General features: G+C 37.3%; 1 protein-coding gene across 1 annotated transcript in view; it reads left to right on the top strand.

Annotated features, from left to right (window-relative positions):
- Nucleotides 1–436: 436 nt before the first annotated feature.
- ube2m (ubiquitin conjugating enzyme E2 M) overlaps nucleotides 437–16,351 on the top strand; it is a 108,330-nt gene continuing 92,415 nt past the window's right edge. The window contains exon 1 of the mRNA XM_052135573.1: nucleotides 437–688. Within this exon, the coding sequence (XP_051991533.1) occupies nucleotides 574–688 (115 nt within the window). The 5' untranslated portion in view covers nucleotides 437–573. The remainder of the gene's footprint in view (nucleotides 689–16,351) is intronic.

Raw genomic sequence — 16,351 nt, 5'->3', positions numbered from 1 at the left:
CACACACACACACACACACACACACACACACACACACACACACACACACACACACACACACACACACACACATGTTGTGTTTCCATGTTTTATGGGGACTTTCCATAGACATAATGGTTTTTATACTGTACAAACTTTATATTCTATCCCCTAAACCTAACCCTACCCCTAAACCTAACCCTCACAGAAAACTTTCTGCATTTTTACATTTTCAAAAACATAATTTAGTATGATTTATAAGCTGTTTTCCTCATGGGGACCGACAAAATGTCCCCACAAGGTCAAAAATTTCGGGTTTTACTATCCTTATGGGGACATTTGGTACCCACAAAGTGATAAATACACGCTCACACACACACACACACACACACACACACACACACACACACACACACACACACACACACACACACACACACACACACACACACACACACACACACACACACACACACACACCCCCTTTACAGCTGATGTGAAACACATCACGCACTCCACTCGTTCACCTGTACAAACACACTACCGTAGGATCTGGGTACATTTGATAGATTTTTGTCACTAAACTTGGTGAAGATGATCAAGCTTTTCTCGCTGAAAAAGCAGAAGAAGGACGAGGAGTCTGCCGGAGGAACGCGAGCGGGAGTCGGCGGAAAGAAAGCGAGCGCGGCCCAGCTGCGGATACAGAAGGGTATGAGAGTAAAACAACTCGCAAAATACAAACAATACCATAACATTCATGTATTACACACAGATACATTCAGGGCAGCCCGAACAGTGTTTTCATTCAGTACAGTTGAATCTGTAATGTCATAACAGTGTGAAGGAAGAAATCTGCTGCAGCATTAGCCACCGCGCTAATATTTGTCTATTTAGTCATTTTGACTACTCGGTGTTGAAATGTTTGGATACATCAGGTAGACCACAACGAGTTAAGCTTGTATGTTAAGTCGTGAACCTGAAGCCACGAGAAATGTGAAGTAGAAACACTAATTTTCTGCACTGGGAGGCTAATGTGAGTTTACTTTTCATCACAGCCTGTAAAGTGAGGCCTACAAACAAACACACTAAATTCAACTGTGAGTGTAGTTGATGTATTCACTTTACAGTCGAGTTAAGATAAATTACATCTTGTTATAATCGGTATATTCAAGTAGTACAAATATTCCTTTGTAAGCGTATATTGATACGGAATCAGCCATAGTCCAGAGAGCAACAATAGAGCTGTGATGATGCTCCAGGGTAATCGGTCCAGCTGCTTATTTTGGGCTGCTGTGAGTGTAAAATGTGTGTAGTGTATCAATTTGCATTGTAATAAATGTGTATGACAATAGTGGGATAAATGCTGGCAGTTGTTTGTCTGATGATGTCACTGGGCTCCTGAGTGAACTTTTGAAATAGAAATTCAGCCAAAGGATTGGGCATGATTAAAATGAAACTGTACTTGAGGAGTGCAGTAGACAGTTATTATTAAGGGTGCTACTGTCATTAATAACTCAAACACAACTTTTTTTATATAATTTGTCCAGTGGACTGGTCTGACATGTGGCAAAATAAAGGAAAATGCCAGCTTATTCTAGGCATTAGTTAGGCCTATATACCAAATTCTAAATTTAGAGACTGAATAAATAAAATTAATAGATTTAATAAAATAATAAATTCTAGAGGCTGTTTTTTTTGCGTGAAAATCGCATGAGATAAGCAGTTACCGAAATACTCAAACCAGGCCATCTGGCACCAACAATCATGCCACAGTCCAAATCACTTGAGATAATTCTTTTCCCGCATTCTGATGGTTGATGTGATCATTAACTGAAGATCCTGACCCATATCTGCATGATTTTATGCGCTGCACTGCTGACACATGATTGGCTGATTAGATAATTGCATGGATGATCATTGGTGCCAGACGGGCTGGTTTAAGCATTTCTGTAATGGCTTATCTCCTGGGATTTTCACTCACAACAGTCTCTAGAATTTACTCTGGATGGTGCCAATTAAACATCCAGTTAAGTGGCAGTTTTGTGGAAATGCCTTGTTGGTAAGAGGTCAACAGAGAATGACTAGTTTAAACTGAATTTGAAGTCTATGGTAACTGATTTGTACAATTGTGTTGAGAAGAATATCATCTCACAATGCTGGGTGGTGCTGTTTTGGCGGCACGAGGGAGACCTACACAATATTAGGCAGGTGGTTTTAATGTTGTGGCTGATCGGTGCATATACAATGCATTCATAACTCATTCATTCCTTTTCATATTTTTTCACTTTTTGTTGTGTTACAGCCTTATTCTAAAATGCTTAAAACTATTATTTCACATCAGTCTACACTCCATACTCCATAATGACAAAGCAAATCCAGACTTTTGATAACTTAGCAAATTTATTTAAAAGAAAAGTCTGTGTAGTCATGTGACACTATGCAAGTGGAAGCAGCCTAGTGGTGTTCTCCGCTACACTTCTCTACAATTATCCTTTCAATCAATATTACTCCATGAGAACTGATTTGGTTTTGATTGTTAAACTGCGCTGGGAGTGTAAGATGTTGAAGAATTAGACATTTTCGGTCTGTGGGGACATTAAAAAGCATTTACGATCGCGTCTCAGGATATAGGTCAAGATATTGTGTACATTTATGCAGTGCCAACGGAAATCTTGACCACATGGAGGGCCTTGTGGAAATACATGGAGCGATCACATCTGTGGAGGTGAATATTTCCACCCCGATCTCAAGAATGGATGAGGCTGAAAAGCAAATAGAGTCACTGAAGCAGCCACAAAAGTGCTGTAGATTAACCTGCCGGCCAGCAAAACTGACATAGATCAGGTGTGGGATAAATTAGAGGATATGGAAAATCGAAGGAGACATAATAATGTACATTTCGTTGGAATCCCAGAGGGAAAAGGTCAGGATATGGTCATGTTCCTGGACGGACTTATTCCAAAATTGTTTGACACAGCGGGCCGTCATCTGGAAATAGAGCACATGCTGAGAGTTCTCGGTCGGCTTCCCAGAGTGGGTAACATACCCTAAATCATACTGGCAAGATTCCTGTGGTTGGCAGACAGACTTTCTTATGCGTTTTACATGCAGCCAGGAATAAAGGCAAGTTGTGCTTTGAGTAGGGTTGCAGCGGTATACCGGTTTCAACTCGCGACTCCAGAAAAAATGCAACCGGACGGAGAATCTCACGTGCGCATCTCTTTTATTCCTTGTCTGCCTGTCAGACTTGTCAACTTGCGACACGTGCACGCAGCGGAGAAAATGTCTGAGAGAAGTGATGCGAGGGGGTCTGACATGAGTTTGTGTGTGAGTTAAAGCTGTGTTTCTCAACTGGTCTATTCGGACTGGGTCACGGACAGCAGGGAAAGAACAATGCCATGGTTCTCCCATTGAAGATATTTTGGCGGCCGCCCAAGTGATAGACTATTTAGGACTGCCGACGCAGATTTGATGATAATCTCGCAAACAGCTAAAGCAGACATGGGCAACATACGGCCCGTGGCTCATTTATCGTAAAAGTGTTTTTATTTTTCATGGTATATTTCAGTTAACTTGCATTGGGACCTAACGCGTCTCCACAAGCGTTTAACATGCTCAGGGTTGCCAGATAATAGACGAAACACCCCCAGTTTGAGATTTATACTTGCGCAAATTGGAAATATTCCGCCTAACGTTATAAGTATTTTGTGCAATCTGGCAACCATGCACGTCTCGCTTTCTCCTTTGATCAAACTTAGCGATCTGTAGTGCAATATTCTGCTCAAGGAAAAGTGTTATAGGGCTACTCTGTCCATTCTTGAGGCTGCTTGTGATGTTTAGTGCTACTAATTTTGCAGGTAAACCTTCTCAGTGATTAAATTAAATATAAAAGTTGATCTCGGCATCATTGACACATGGAGTGGTAATCATTGACATGCAAGCAAAAGCAAGCCAGAGATGAATATGTAAATGTATTTTTTATTTGTGCAAAGTAAACTCGCCCGCTTTGCGACAAACATTAAAAGTTCTATAAATGTCTTTATTTTTTATTATTATTATTAAAACTGAATAATAAATTAATCGGGAATTTATAATCTCCGCCTATATTCAGTTTTTTAATGCCTGATAAAAAAGTATCTATCTTTGTAGAGCAATACAATACTTTAGGCAATTGCAGAATAGTCCCATTAGTCACAGATACACTTCAGAAAATTGAGTACACAACTATTTCTGGGCTTAAAAGATACAGAAACCAAATCAATGCAGAACATTGGATCTCAAAAGTAATACAATGTGCCCCCCCCATGCACTACTTAAAGCCCGATGTGGGCCCCTTTACAAAAATAGTTAAAAATATGAATAATTACACACATCACCTTTACAAATTTGTTTCAGGATTCCACATGAGTAAAAGAAACTGTTATATTTTGACAAAATGTTTCATTTTAAATAATCTAAAGGTAGAATCTATTAGACCTCATTTTATATCAACAGTGGCAGTTTTAGTTAAAGTTTCAAGATGTGTTTCAGCTAGTATTTATTTTTTATAAATACATTAATTTATTATTATTATTACTATTATTTAAGACTAGCACACTGACCATTGTAATGAGGAGCCTTTCCTTCTGTGTAATATGTGTATAAATATGTAATATTAGGTAACAAATGGGATAATAATGGGCTCATATAAGTAAATATGCTCTTCAATTTTTGAAAGGGGAGAGACAACTGTAGATTTTGTTGTTGACATCAACAACAAAAATAATGTCACTTGATGCATGTCCTTGTACTGGAAATCGTTGAACAAAACTATGCAACATAAAAGGAAATGCGACCCAGGATACATTAAATACAGGTTATGTTTGATCTATGGCAAGGTCGACGCTTGATTTCCAATGTAAAATCTGTCCTGAAGCAACACCAGTTGAGAAGCACTGAGTTAAAGGTACAGACAGGAGCAGTATATGTTAACTGTTAATAATCATAGGACATTACCTTAAAAGCTCACACAGCTGATGTTATCTTTCATTTAATAGTTCATTTAACATGTAAACTAACATGCTTTAGTTATATAACATGTTATAGTTACATTATATTTTTTAATCATGTTTATAATTCTGTTTATTATAATTATGTTAGCTTTCTTATTTTTTCTATTTATTTTATTTTATTTTGAAAAGGGAGACTTTTTTTCACATACTTCAATAAAATAAAAGTTTCAAATATAATAAAGAGTTTGCTCAAAAATAAATAAATAAATAAAATAACCCTTCCGTTTTCACTGATAATAGTAATTGTGTAATACCATATACCGTGAAACCGTGATATTTTCTGAGACTGTTATCATACTGTGAAAATCTCATACCGTTGCAACCCTAGCTTGGAGGATTAAAACATGTTTATTCCAGACTTTGCTAGTGCCACACAAGCGAAACGGGAGAGATTCAAAGAGTGTAAGAAGTTACTTCATGCACAGGATGTGAGCTTTGCATTGTTTTACCTGACTAAGATGAGAATTGATGCTAAGGATGGTCGTAAGACTTTCAAATGCCCATGAGAAACTATGGCCTTAATTATATATCAATGGAATGAGTGGGTAGCTTTGCCCACATTGAATCAGTATGGACTATACATCGTACATTTTTCTGATGCGGCCTGAGAAGGTTTGTTATTCGGTTGGTTGCCCACTGTCTTTCTCTCTCTCTTATTTATTTATTTATATATATATAATATATATATATATATTCAAGATGAACAAATAAACTCAACAATAATTCAATAAAGAAAAAAAAAGGAGTGTATATACATTTTTATACTCGATAAATGTTGGAGTAGGCTCGACACCTAAAGTTTTCGCTTATAGCTATTAATAATGCGCTTATAGCTATGAATGTCGTGAAAAATACATAGAGGACACTGACAACGCGCTGACAGACAGGACCAAGCAGGTAATATTTAATAAAGTCTCAACTTTCAAATTTGTTCATTCAAAGAAAATTAAACTATAAAGAGGCCTACTATTTTGTGGCTCTTTAATGTGTCGTGACAGATTGCCTCAGTTAAAGCTGCTCGTGAACCGATCATCTTTTCCTTGGTTAATTTATAGCATCAAATAGGCTAAACATGAATGTAGCCTACATCAGAAGGACTGTTGTTTTAACCTCGGAAAGATGTCAGTACAGTAGCCTACAATCCATTATTCAAATTCAAATCCACCGACGTTAATCTTCTCTCTCCTGACTAATTTGTCGGACAAAAATGGCGTATTATGATTGATTGATCAGATCGCCAGTCAATCAAACTCCCGGCAAATGTTTTTTTTTTTACATTTTATACACCCCCACCCCCTATGAAACCCCGGTATTACCGGTGTTGTCACAAGTCGATTAATCGAATCGAAATCGAATCGGGCTGGAAAAAATGAATCGTTAGATTAATCGATGCATCGAAAAAATAAATCGCTAGATTAATCGTTTAAAAAATAATCGTTTATCCCAGCCCTAGTGTAGACCCTTTAGAGCAGTGTGGACACTACAAACATTTGGAGACTTCTGAATCCATCTGGGAGGGACCACACATTTTTTTTCATGAGTTCATAAGATTTACTCTAGAATTGTATGTTTTTGTCACTTATTCCATTTGCCATCGATTGCTCAGTTGGGAACATTTTAGTTTCAGATCATGCTTTGGTGTGTTTAGAGATGTTGATGCACACAGAGAAAAGAAAATCATATAGATGGTGCTTTAATACATCCTTTCCTAAGGACCCAGCATTTCAACAAATGTTAAAGACAGAAGTTCATGTTTATGTGGTGGCCAATTGGTCTTCTGTGGGCATGGCATGGGAGGCGCTTAAGGCAGTTCTTAGGGGCGGAGCATACAATATGCCTCTTTCATTAAAAAGATCAAAGCACATGAATTCATTGAATTGGAAAAGGTTATTAAAAGTGCTGAAATGCATCCAATGGTCTCAGAGAGTTGACTCTTCTAAAATATACACTGATCAGCCACAACATGAAAACCACCTGCGTAATATTGTGTAGTTCCCCCTAGTGCCACCAAAACAGTGCCAACCCTCATCTCAGAATAGAATTCTGAGATGAGGGTTGACATAGAATAGAATTCTGAGATGGTATTCTTCTCACCACAATTGTACAGAGCGGTGATCTGAGTTACAGTAGACTTTGTCAATTTGAACCAGTCTGGCAATTCTCTGTTGACCTCTAATTAACAAGGCGTTTCCGTCCACAGAACTGGAGCCGATGTGTAGACGATGAGCTCTGTGCACTTTGCTAGTTTTAAGTTATTTTTGTGTTATAATCCGGTGAGATTTGATACATCCTTCTACTTTTTAGCTCTTTGAAGTCAATATGTCAAAAAATTCTAAATCCTTGGATTCTGGAGATATTTAAAGACACTTACATGCTCAAGCTGAAACCTCTGATGGGCCTGTGGACCAGGGACTCTATTTGAATAGTGCAGCGGGTGAAATCCAGCGTCAAAATTGTTGAATGGAATGGATTGGGGCACCCCATAAAAAGAAGGAAGGTTATGTCTTAAACGTAAGAAATATGATATTGGTTGTGACAAAGGTTGTTTTTGGCTAATATTTACGGACCTAACATTGATTATCAGGGCTTTTTTTTATAGATCTTGAAGGGATGTTGCAAACCGTTGACACCTCATGATATAATATTGGGAGGAGACTTTAATCTATTGATGGACTCAATCCTTGTTCATAGTGAAGCAAAAGTGTGTAAGCCCTCTAGAGCATCATTGATGCTTCACAGGATGTGTAAAAATCTTGGCATTACAGATATTTGGAGACTTTTGAACCCATCTGGTAGGGACTATAAGATTTATTCATCAGACTATAAGATTTATTCTAGAACAGATTTTTTTTTTAATCTAAATCCCACATTTCATCTGTTGTTGATTGCTCAATTGGAACATTTTAGTCTCAGATCACGCCCTGGTTAGTTTAGAGGTGTTGCAACATATGGAGAAAAATAAATCATATATTTGGCGCTTTAATGTATCCCTTTAGCAAAATCATGATTTCCAACAAATGTTAAAGGCTGAAATCAATGTCTATATGGATGTCTTCAGTATCCTCTGTGGGCGTGGCTTGGGAGGCACTTAGGAGTTGGATCATACAGTATGCCTCATTCATCAAAAAATCCAAAGCACAAGAAGGAGTTGGAAGGAAATATAAAAATGCAGAGGCAGAGCTGAAGTGCCGGATGTCGTCTGATGGCCTCAGAGAACTGACCCGATTCAAATACAGATATAATACTATTTTGTCGTGGAGGAGTTTTTATTATTCAGGGCAAGACAGTCATACTTTGAGATGGGGGACAAAGCAGAGAAGCTTTTGGCTAGATATATAAACCATTCCCTCAGTGAAATCTGCTGGTGGTGAAATATTTACCTAGGCCATTGATATTAATAATGCTTGATCTTTTTATAGTTCCATGTTTCGTCTACTTATGAAGATATTAGAAACTTTGTGGAACCATTAGAACTCCCTAAATTGATGACTGAGCAAAACAAATTCTCATGATTCTGAGATAAGCTTGGAGGAGATTGACGAGTTAATTAAGACCCTGCCTACTGGCAAGGCTCTGGGGCCAGATGGCTTTGCCACTGAATTTTTTAGATCTTATGCTACAGAACTGGCTCCACTTTTGTTAGATTTTATGGAATCAATAAAGAATGGAACGCTTCCACCAACCATGACACAAGCCCAGATCAGTCTGATTCTTAAAAAGGAGTGTAGATGTTACTGTCCAATTTCCCTGATCCAGTTAGTTGTAAAAATGTTGATGTAAAAAAATAATTTTCCAGGGGTCATAGTGGGAGGTGTGGAACATAAGCTTTTGCTTTACGCAGATTATATTTTATTATTAATCTCTGACCCTACTAGATCTATGCCTTCCCTCCACAGAATTATCAATTCCTTTTCTAAATTTTCGGGATACAGAGTTAATTGGTATAAAACCGAAGTTTTGGCTCTGACTGCGTACTGCCCAGAAACTTCTTTTCAGCCTGGCACCTTTCAATGGCCCAAACAGGGAATTAAGTATTTGAGTGTTTTATTCCCAGCAAATTTATGTGATTAAGTTGAAGTTAATTTTGATCCTTTAAAGGTTTTCGAGCGATGTTGACAGGTGGTCTTCATTAAAGTTATCCATGATTGGGAAGGTTATTGTTATTAAAATTCTATTATTTACTGCAGTCTCTCCCTCTAGAAGTTCCTCTTTCTTATTTTAAAAAATTTGAAGTTTTTTTTTATTTTGGCCGGTAAACGACCTTGGTTACATTTCAGTAAGTTACATAGACCTATTGACAAAAGAGGTTTAGGCCTCCCCAAAATTTTGTTTTATTACTATGCTTTTAATCTTAGACACTTGGCCCATTGGTCTCTTCCACCTGAGAGAGCCACTCCCTAGCACAACCTTGAACTCCTTGTCCCAATTTCACCATTGCAAAATCTGTCTTTTAAATTGCTTAGAAAAGAAAAAATGCATCCCATTATTTCGCACTTACATTCAGTATGGACAGAGGTTTCCCATCTGTTAAATTTTGATACCTAAATGTTTCCTCAAGTATATGGCTAAACTCCAAATTATGTATTAACAAGTCCCCCTTTTTTTGTGGAAAGAATGGATGGAGAGGGGTGCTGCTACACTTAGTGACCTTTATGAAAACTGAGCTTTGAAATCATTTGAAAATATAACACAGCAATTTGGGATTTCTAGGTCTCAATTGTTCTGGTATTTACAGTTGCGCCATATACTTTATACTATTTTTGGTAGGGGTGTGACGATACACTTAGCTCACGAGATGAGACGATACACGATATTTGGTCCACAAGAAAGAGATGATATTTTAACACTTTTTAAGCAATCTTCAATGACGAAATACATGACTGGAAAAATAGTCTTTTATTCGACTGAAAGTCACAAAATGCAAAACAATGCAGGTGCATTTTTATATGTTTTAACTCATCATCTTGTAATGAATGCCACTTCAGTTCTACTTTCTGAGATGAATTATCATATGCAGTAAAAGACAAAACAATATGTAAGCACTGTAAAAGGTTTTGCCACAAACTCAACTGTCTGGCTTCTCTCCTGTATGATTTCACATGAGTCGCTTCAGCCCTCATAACTCTCCATGAACTATGCATGAGCTTCTAACTTCTAATTGAAGCAGTGTGTGTCCTTCTAACTGAACTCCTTTCCACAAATTGAACATAAAAAATGTAAACAGTATAAATAACAAAAAGTAGTATTTTTTAAAGGTGCCGTTTGTAAGATTCAGAAACGCTTGTTATTAATGTCACTTGTGGCCGTTATGTGAACTGCAGCCATCTACCTGTTGCTCGTGATCGTGCACACACTCCATAGGGATGCGAGCATTGACCAAATCAATGACGTTATGTACAAAGAGGCTGAACGTGATTCACCAGCATCATGTTAAAAGATGAGGTAGCATAATAAAAATTTACATTATGATTGTTTTTTGCCTTTGAGACTGTATATTATATTTGACTCTCCAGTTCTGGAACAGGGCTAAAACAAAGTGTGGATATAGGTCTGACTATGCAAGAGTGTATTTTGAAGTAATCACTTTTCTTTGCATGATACATTGCATTATAGGATAGTCTATGTCGGCGTTAGCTAGCTAGCCAGCTTTAGCAACAGCTGTTAGCTAAATTTGGTGGCTGATGACAGTCGCTGTTTATAAAATAGACTGTACATTATAAATATGTTGGGGCAATTCAGTGTTGATGTGATTCCATTTTGATATATCGATTCTTAGAATAACAATGTATATATTTTCTGTATAACCAAGTTACATTATACTAATGAATGGAGCTTTTTGCATTATCTTGAACAGTGTCTAGCATTCATTTAATGTATTATTACTATATATATATATATATACTTTTAGCATAAAGAGAAGATCGTTGAAATTATTTGAAAGTTACAAAGCAAGGTAGCTTGCAATTCGTCAGCGTTAGGAGGCAAGATAAATTTAGCTAAAATTACACTGATCAATCCTTATGGCACTATGTTTCACATACTTTGCAGTTATGAAATCTTACTTGTCCAATAAGAAGAATGCCAATTCAGGGTCTGTTTTGATCCCCCAAACCGAACGAAGTTCCCTTCAGGAATCAAATGCCCTGCCTATGTTTACTCTAGTTTTCGCTTGACCACGATCACGATTCAGTAGATAAATGTTTTTTTTTTTGTTGTTGTTATTTTTTTGGCTTACTCTGAATTTGTGTAGGAGTCGGTGATGTGCTGGGAGCCGGCCATTTGGTGGATTTCATCTCTAAGATAAAATAACCTAGTGTTGGAGACTGTTGTCACTATTGAATCGCGGAAGAGAAGCTACTGAGGCAAGGCTCTCGGGAGCGTGCATAAACGTCACATCCTTTGGATTTTCCCGGCAAAAGCGACCCGCTTCCTTCGCTTGAAAATCAGTCTACAGGCTTTAATTGGACTAATTGGAGTAATTTTTTAAGTTGTTACAAGCCGTTCACACATTGGCAAAAAAAGGCGAATATTACATGAAAAATATTACATATTGCACCTTTAAGTTCAAACAATAAGTGCAACCATAATCAAAGAAGTACTCTTTCAATACTAAAAGTGCAAACAGAGAATGTTGATTGTGTGGGCTGTAATTGTGATATAGATCTGTGAACTCCTAGAAGTCCAACCATCGGTTGTTATGGCGATGCTTTCTGCCTCTTTCAGGATCTGTACAGCCTTGGACTCTCTGTAGAGATTTGGGACCACCGGGCGAGGAAAATGCATGCGTGACGGATGGTGTACTTCGGTTCCAATGTGTGGAGGAGTTGCCGAAATCCCAGACTTTTCACCACGAAAAATGGCCTCATATCAGCTGCAATGAAAATGCTAATGTCTCTCGGTATTGCCATGGCTCTAGCAGTTGACTGTGGAAGTTGAGATGCAAAGGCATTTGTCAGCATTGTCTGGCCTTTCAGTTCACAGGCACGGTTGATTTTATATGGTGCTGGTGTTGATTTGGGAGCTGTGGTGGTTCTGTAGGTGTCTTTGCATAGTGCTCGTATTAGCCGCGGTGTATGGAACTATTTTCTTACAGTGCTTACATATTGTTCGTGTCTAGTCTATCTCTATTTCGCCATTTATTGTTTCCATAGGGTATCCAAAATGCTGCAACACATACGATTTAAAAGTGGCGGGGGCATATTCTATGCTTGTTTATAATTTCACACTCCATCATGCTGATATCGTGAGACAGCTTTTCACCTCGACGAGAAATAGTGTCATGTTCTAATGTCACAATATCTCTTCACACCCTACTTTTTGGTTTTAATACACAGCCTCCTCATGCTGCAGACACTCTTTGTATGGTGCTCACAGTCTTTGGAAAAGGGTTCCTCATTGATTCAGAGTCTTGGTGATGAGGCTATAACAGCTCTTAAGAGGTTATTGGAAAGAGATTTGAACTTTGGTATTGGAGGATAGGGAGTTGAAAAGTATTTAAAAAAATAACTATGTCTAGGGATGCAAGGGTACGCCTTATTCAGTTTTATGATTTTGCAGAATTACTACTGGGCTCGCTCTAGATTGTTTAGGCGTGGTTTAAAAGACACACTTACTGTGGGCTAAAGCACATAACTGATAATCAGAAGGTTGCTGGTTCGATCCCCACAGCCACCACCATTGTGTCCTTGAGCAAGGCACTTAACTCCAGGTTGCTCCGGGGATTTGTCCCTGTAATAAATGCACTGTAAGTCGCTTTGGATAAAAGCGTTTGCCAAATGCATAAATGTAAATGTTAAGATTCAAGAATTGTGGATAAGAATATTATCTGTGAGTTTTTAGATACTCAAAATTTTATTCTGCCCTAGATTATGCATATTGGGTGATGGGGCAGTTATTAAAGTAGGTGACAAATATACAAAAAGCTGGGTCCAAAGTAGTGTAATGATTGGCAGACAAATAATTGCTAGAGGACGGAAGTAATTTGGCACTCCATTTCAAGAATGGTTCACGGAATTGGGCAGGGTGGGGCATTTGAAAGGATGTCATATAAGAAGCTTGGCAAATTAGATGCATATGGTAAGAAATGGGACAAATACATGCTCTTTCTGGAAGACTCTCGGTGAGGGCTATGTGGAGAGGAACTTTTATTTATGTATTTTTTTTTTCCTTCCTCTCTCTTCGTGTTTATATTTGTATACACCGGTATGGACCACGGGAATGTTTGTTGGGGTTTGGGGACTGTGAGGGGGGATAGGGAATTAATGAGGGTTAAAGGGGGATAATGCTTGACTTTGTGCCTGTGTGTGTTGCAATATAGTGCCATAATGATTGATCTGTGTAATTTTTGCTAACTTGATCTTGCCTGCTAACGCTGACGAATTGCAAGCTTTGTAATTTTCAAATAATTTCAACAATCTTCTCTTTATTCTAAAAGTCAGGTATACAGGATAAATTTAAGCAAATACGCTGGTTTCTTGATCTTAGTACAATATATGACATACTAAACATACAATAGTGCAACATAGCAGTGAAGTACAAAAGTAAACTGCTGGCTGCAGTTCAGTTAATGGGCACAGGTGTCATTAATAACAAGGGTTTCTGAATCTTATGTACTACTCTTCCAGGGTCCAGAGGCATGCTCCCCTGTAAGAAACTTTGGTATATTTTAAAGTTAAATGCATCAGTCTTAATTAAGAGCCTAGATCTATGTAGTACTTTGTGCTCTTGTAAGCCATTTTGTGCTCTAGTAGTAATTTAATCATAAACACATTGGTTGTATAGATATGCAGGGCTCGACATTAAGCATTGTCATTGGTAATTCACTTGTCCGAGTAAAAAGTTACTTGTCTTGAGAGAAAAACAAACGAAAGGACGTAAAGGAAGAAAAAAAAGAAAAGGCTCCATCATCATCGTTTACACCTAATAGGGATTAAGAACACAGTGCAGAAAGGCAGTAAATCATTACTCACCCTCAAGCCTGTATGAATTTCTCTCTTTTGAGGAACACAAAATTTGATTTGGCAGAATGTTAGTCACTGTCACGGCATCTTTTTTTCTTCCATAAAATAAAAGTGATTTGAGACTGAAACTACCTTTCTCCTTAACATCTCCTTTTGAGTTCCATGGAAGATAGAAAGATAGACAGGTTAAGAACAACACGATGGCGAGTAATTATGACAGAATTTTGGTAACACTTTACAATAAGGTTCCATTAATTACCATTAGATAATGCATTAGCTATCACAAACTAACAATGAACAATATTTTTCTGCACTTATCTTCATCTTAATGTTAGTTACTAAAATTTTTTTTTAAATTTTGTTAGTTCATGATGTAATGTTAACTTTTTATTTAAATATATATAAAATGTACTAATATACTGTATTTTACCAATACGATAACTAAGTTGGGAAGTACCTGCCGATAACCGATTAGTCTGCCGATAGTTTTTAAAATTGATACTGAATGAAAAATAACACAAATTAAAATATGTACATTTTGAAATGAAATAAATATATAAATATTAGGGCTGCCAATCGCTAAAATTTTTTAATCAAATTACAAACATACGGTGTCCCGATGAATTACTCGCATATACAAATATTTGCTGAGAAAGCCCCTCATATAACAATAATTCAATATATAATGAAGTAATTATACATTATACAGTAATTAAATATTTAAAAATCATATATTATACATATAATACAAATATTCATGTAATTAAAATGCATTACATTCTTGTGGCAGAAGAGTTAATCATTTGATAAGACAATACAAAAAGCTGCTTTAGATTACAATGTATTGTGTACTACCATATTATTGAACGTAAGCCAATCATTGGCATACAGTTCACAGCAATCCATTTCACAAGTGAATTTGTCAATCAGTTCGAAATTTATTATGAGGGCTTGTTTAAATAGTTTTCGTTAAACAGTATTAATATAATATATATATTGTAAATGTTAAAAAAAAAAACTATGCGATGTACACAACTGCTGTGTATACATTGGTACACATGCCACATATTTTGGAAAGCTCCATTTCTTGATTTTCTATTGATATAAACCATTTTAAGATACAATCACAACAGCAGGTACAATCTATATCTTTGTCAGACCACCTTGATATAAACAAACGATAACAAAATGTAGGCAACTCACCTATGAAGCCTCATAGTAGTCCAGTGATCCATAACTTCCCGACAAAAACGGTGTTGTTACATTGTCAAATGTCCAAACGATCAAATCAAGTAACATTTTTAGTCCAAATCACATTATTACATCAATAAATACCCACGGACTCTTGTTGCATCATTTCAAAGTACCCAGCTGCTGTGCCTAATCTTTCACATATTCTCTGTCATAACTTCAGTTCAGATGTAAACATTTCCTATATCCGGTATCAAAATGGATGCTGCACACTGACATTTCGATTGACACCTCATTTGACCCAATAGGAGCTTCCATGTCCTGTCCAAAGCCTTCAATGGCCAACCACAGTCAGTGTCGAATGTAAGTGCCTCCCCCCTTTCCTTTGTCTAAAGATCAAGCCAATTACAGCCAAGTGTGAGGATGACTGGTGCATCGTATAGCCAATGAAATTCTGAAAACAATGATATGCGACTTTAGTGGGAAGTTTCAAGAATGTTTCTAAAAAGTGTGCACGTAATGTTTACTTGCTAGCACGAGGTGATTTGTGCGTCTGTGCGTACAAGCTGAATATTGTAATTTTGGAACTGTTTACACTTTTGGAGAGTGAAATAAGGTGAAACGGACCAGGAAATCAAGATTTTCGCTCCAGGATGTGATAGAAGAATGCATTCGGTGTGAAAGCGATGAGTCTGGAGATGAAATTTCTGAACAAAATACGGATGATTTGTCATATGTTGATTCTAAGGCAGAGGAAATGTTTATGGAGGGAAGAGACATTACTCTAAACAAGTAAGTGTTTTCTTGTATTTTATAAAATATATTACTGTATATTCTGCATAAATAAGCTTTAGTTTGAATAATGAATACACATTTGTAATTACCTTTTGTCGCGCGTTACCCCAGTGAGTGTTTGAACTGTTTGCGGGAGTTGTTTATATTTGTTTGAAGTTTTAGTTCATTGTTTGTTTCAGATCTAGCTCTATTGGCATGAGATGTATATATGTTTTACCAAAATATGTTTTTGCCAAAGTATGGGGGCAGTGGTGTCTCAGTGGTTGAGGCTCAGGGTTACTGACCAGAAGGTCGGGGGTTCAAGCCCCACCAAGATGCCACTGTTGGGCCCTTGAGCAAGGCACTTAACTCCATGTTGCTCTGGGGGGATTGTCC

The sequence above is a fragment of the Xyrauchen texanus genome, chromosome 10 (genome assembly GCF_025860055.1).
Source record: "Xyrauchen texanus isolate HMW12.3.18 chromosome 10, RBS_HiC_50CHRs, whole genome shotgun sequence".
In the NCBI taxonomy this organism is placed as follows: domain Eukaryota; kingdom Metazoa; phylum Chordata; class Actinopteri; order Cypriniformes; family Catostomidae; genus Xyrauchen; species Xyrauchen texanus.
Note: the sequence above shows the minus strand (reverse complement) of the source record. Positions and strands in the feature narration are given on the sequence as shown.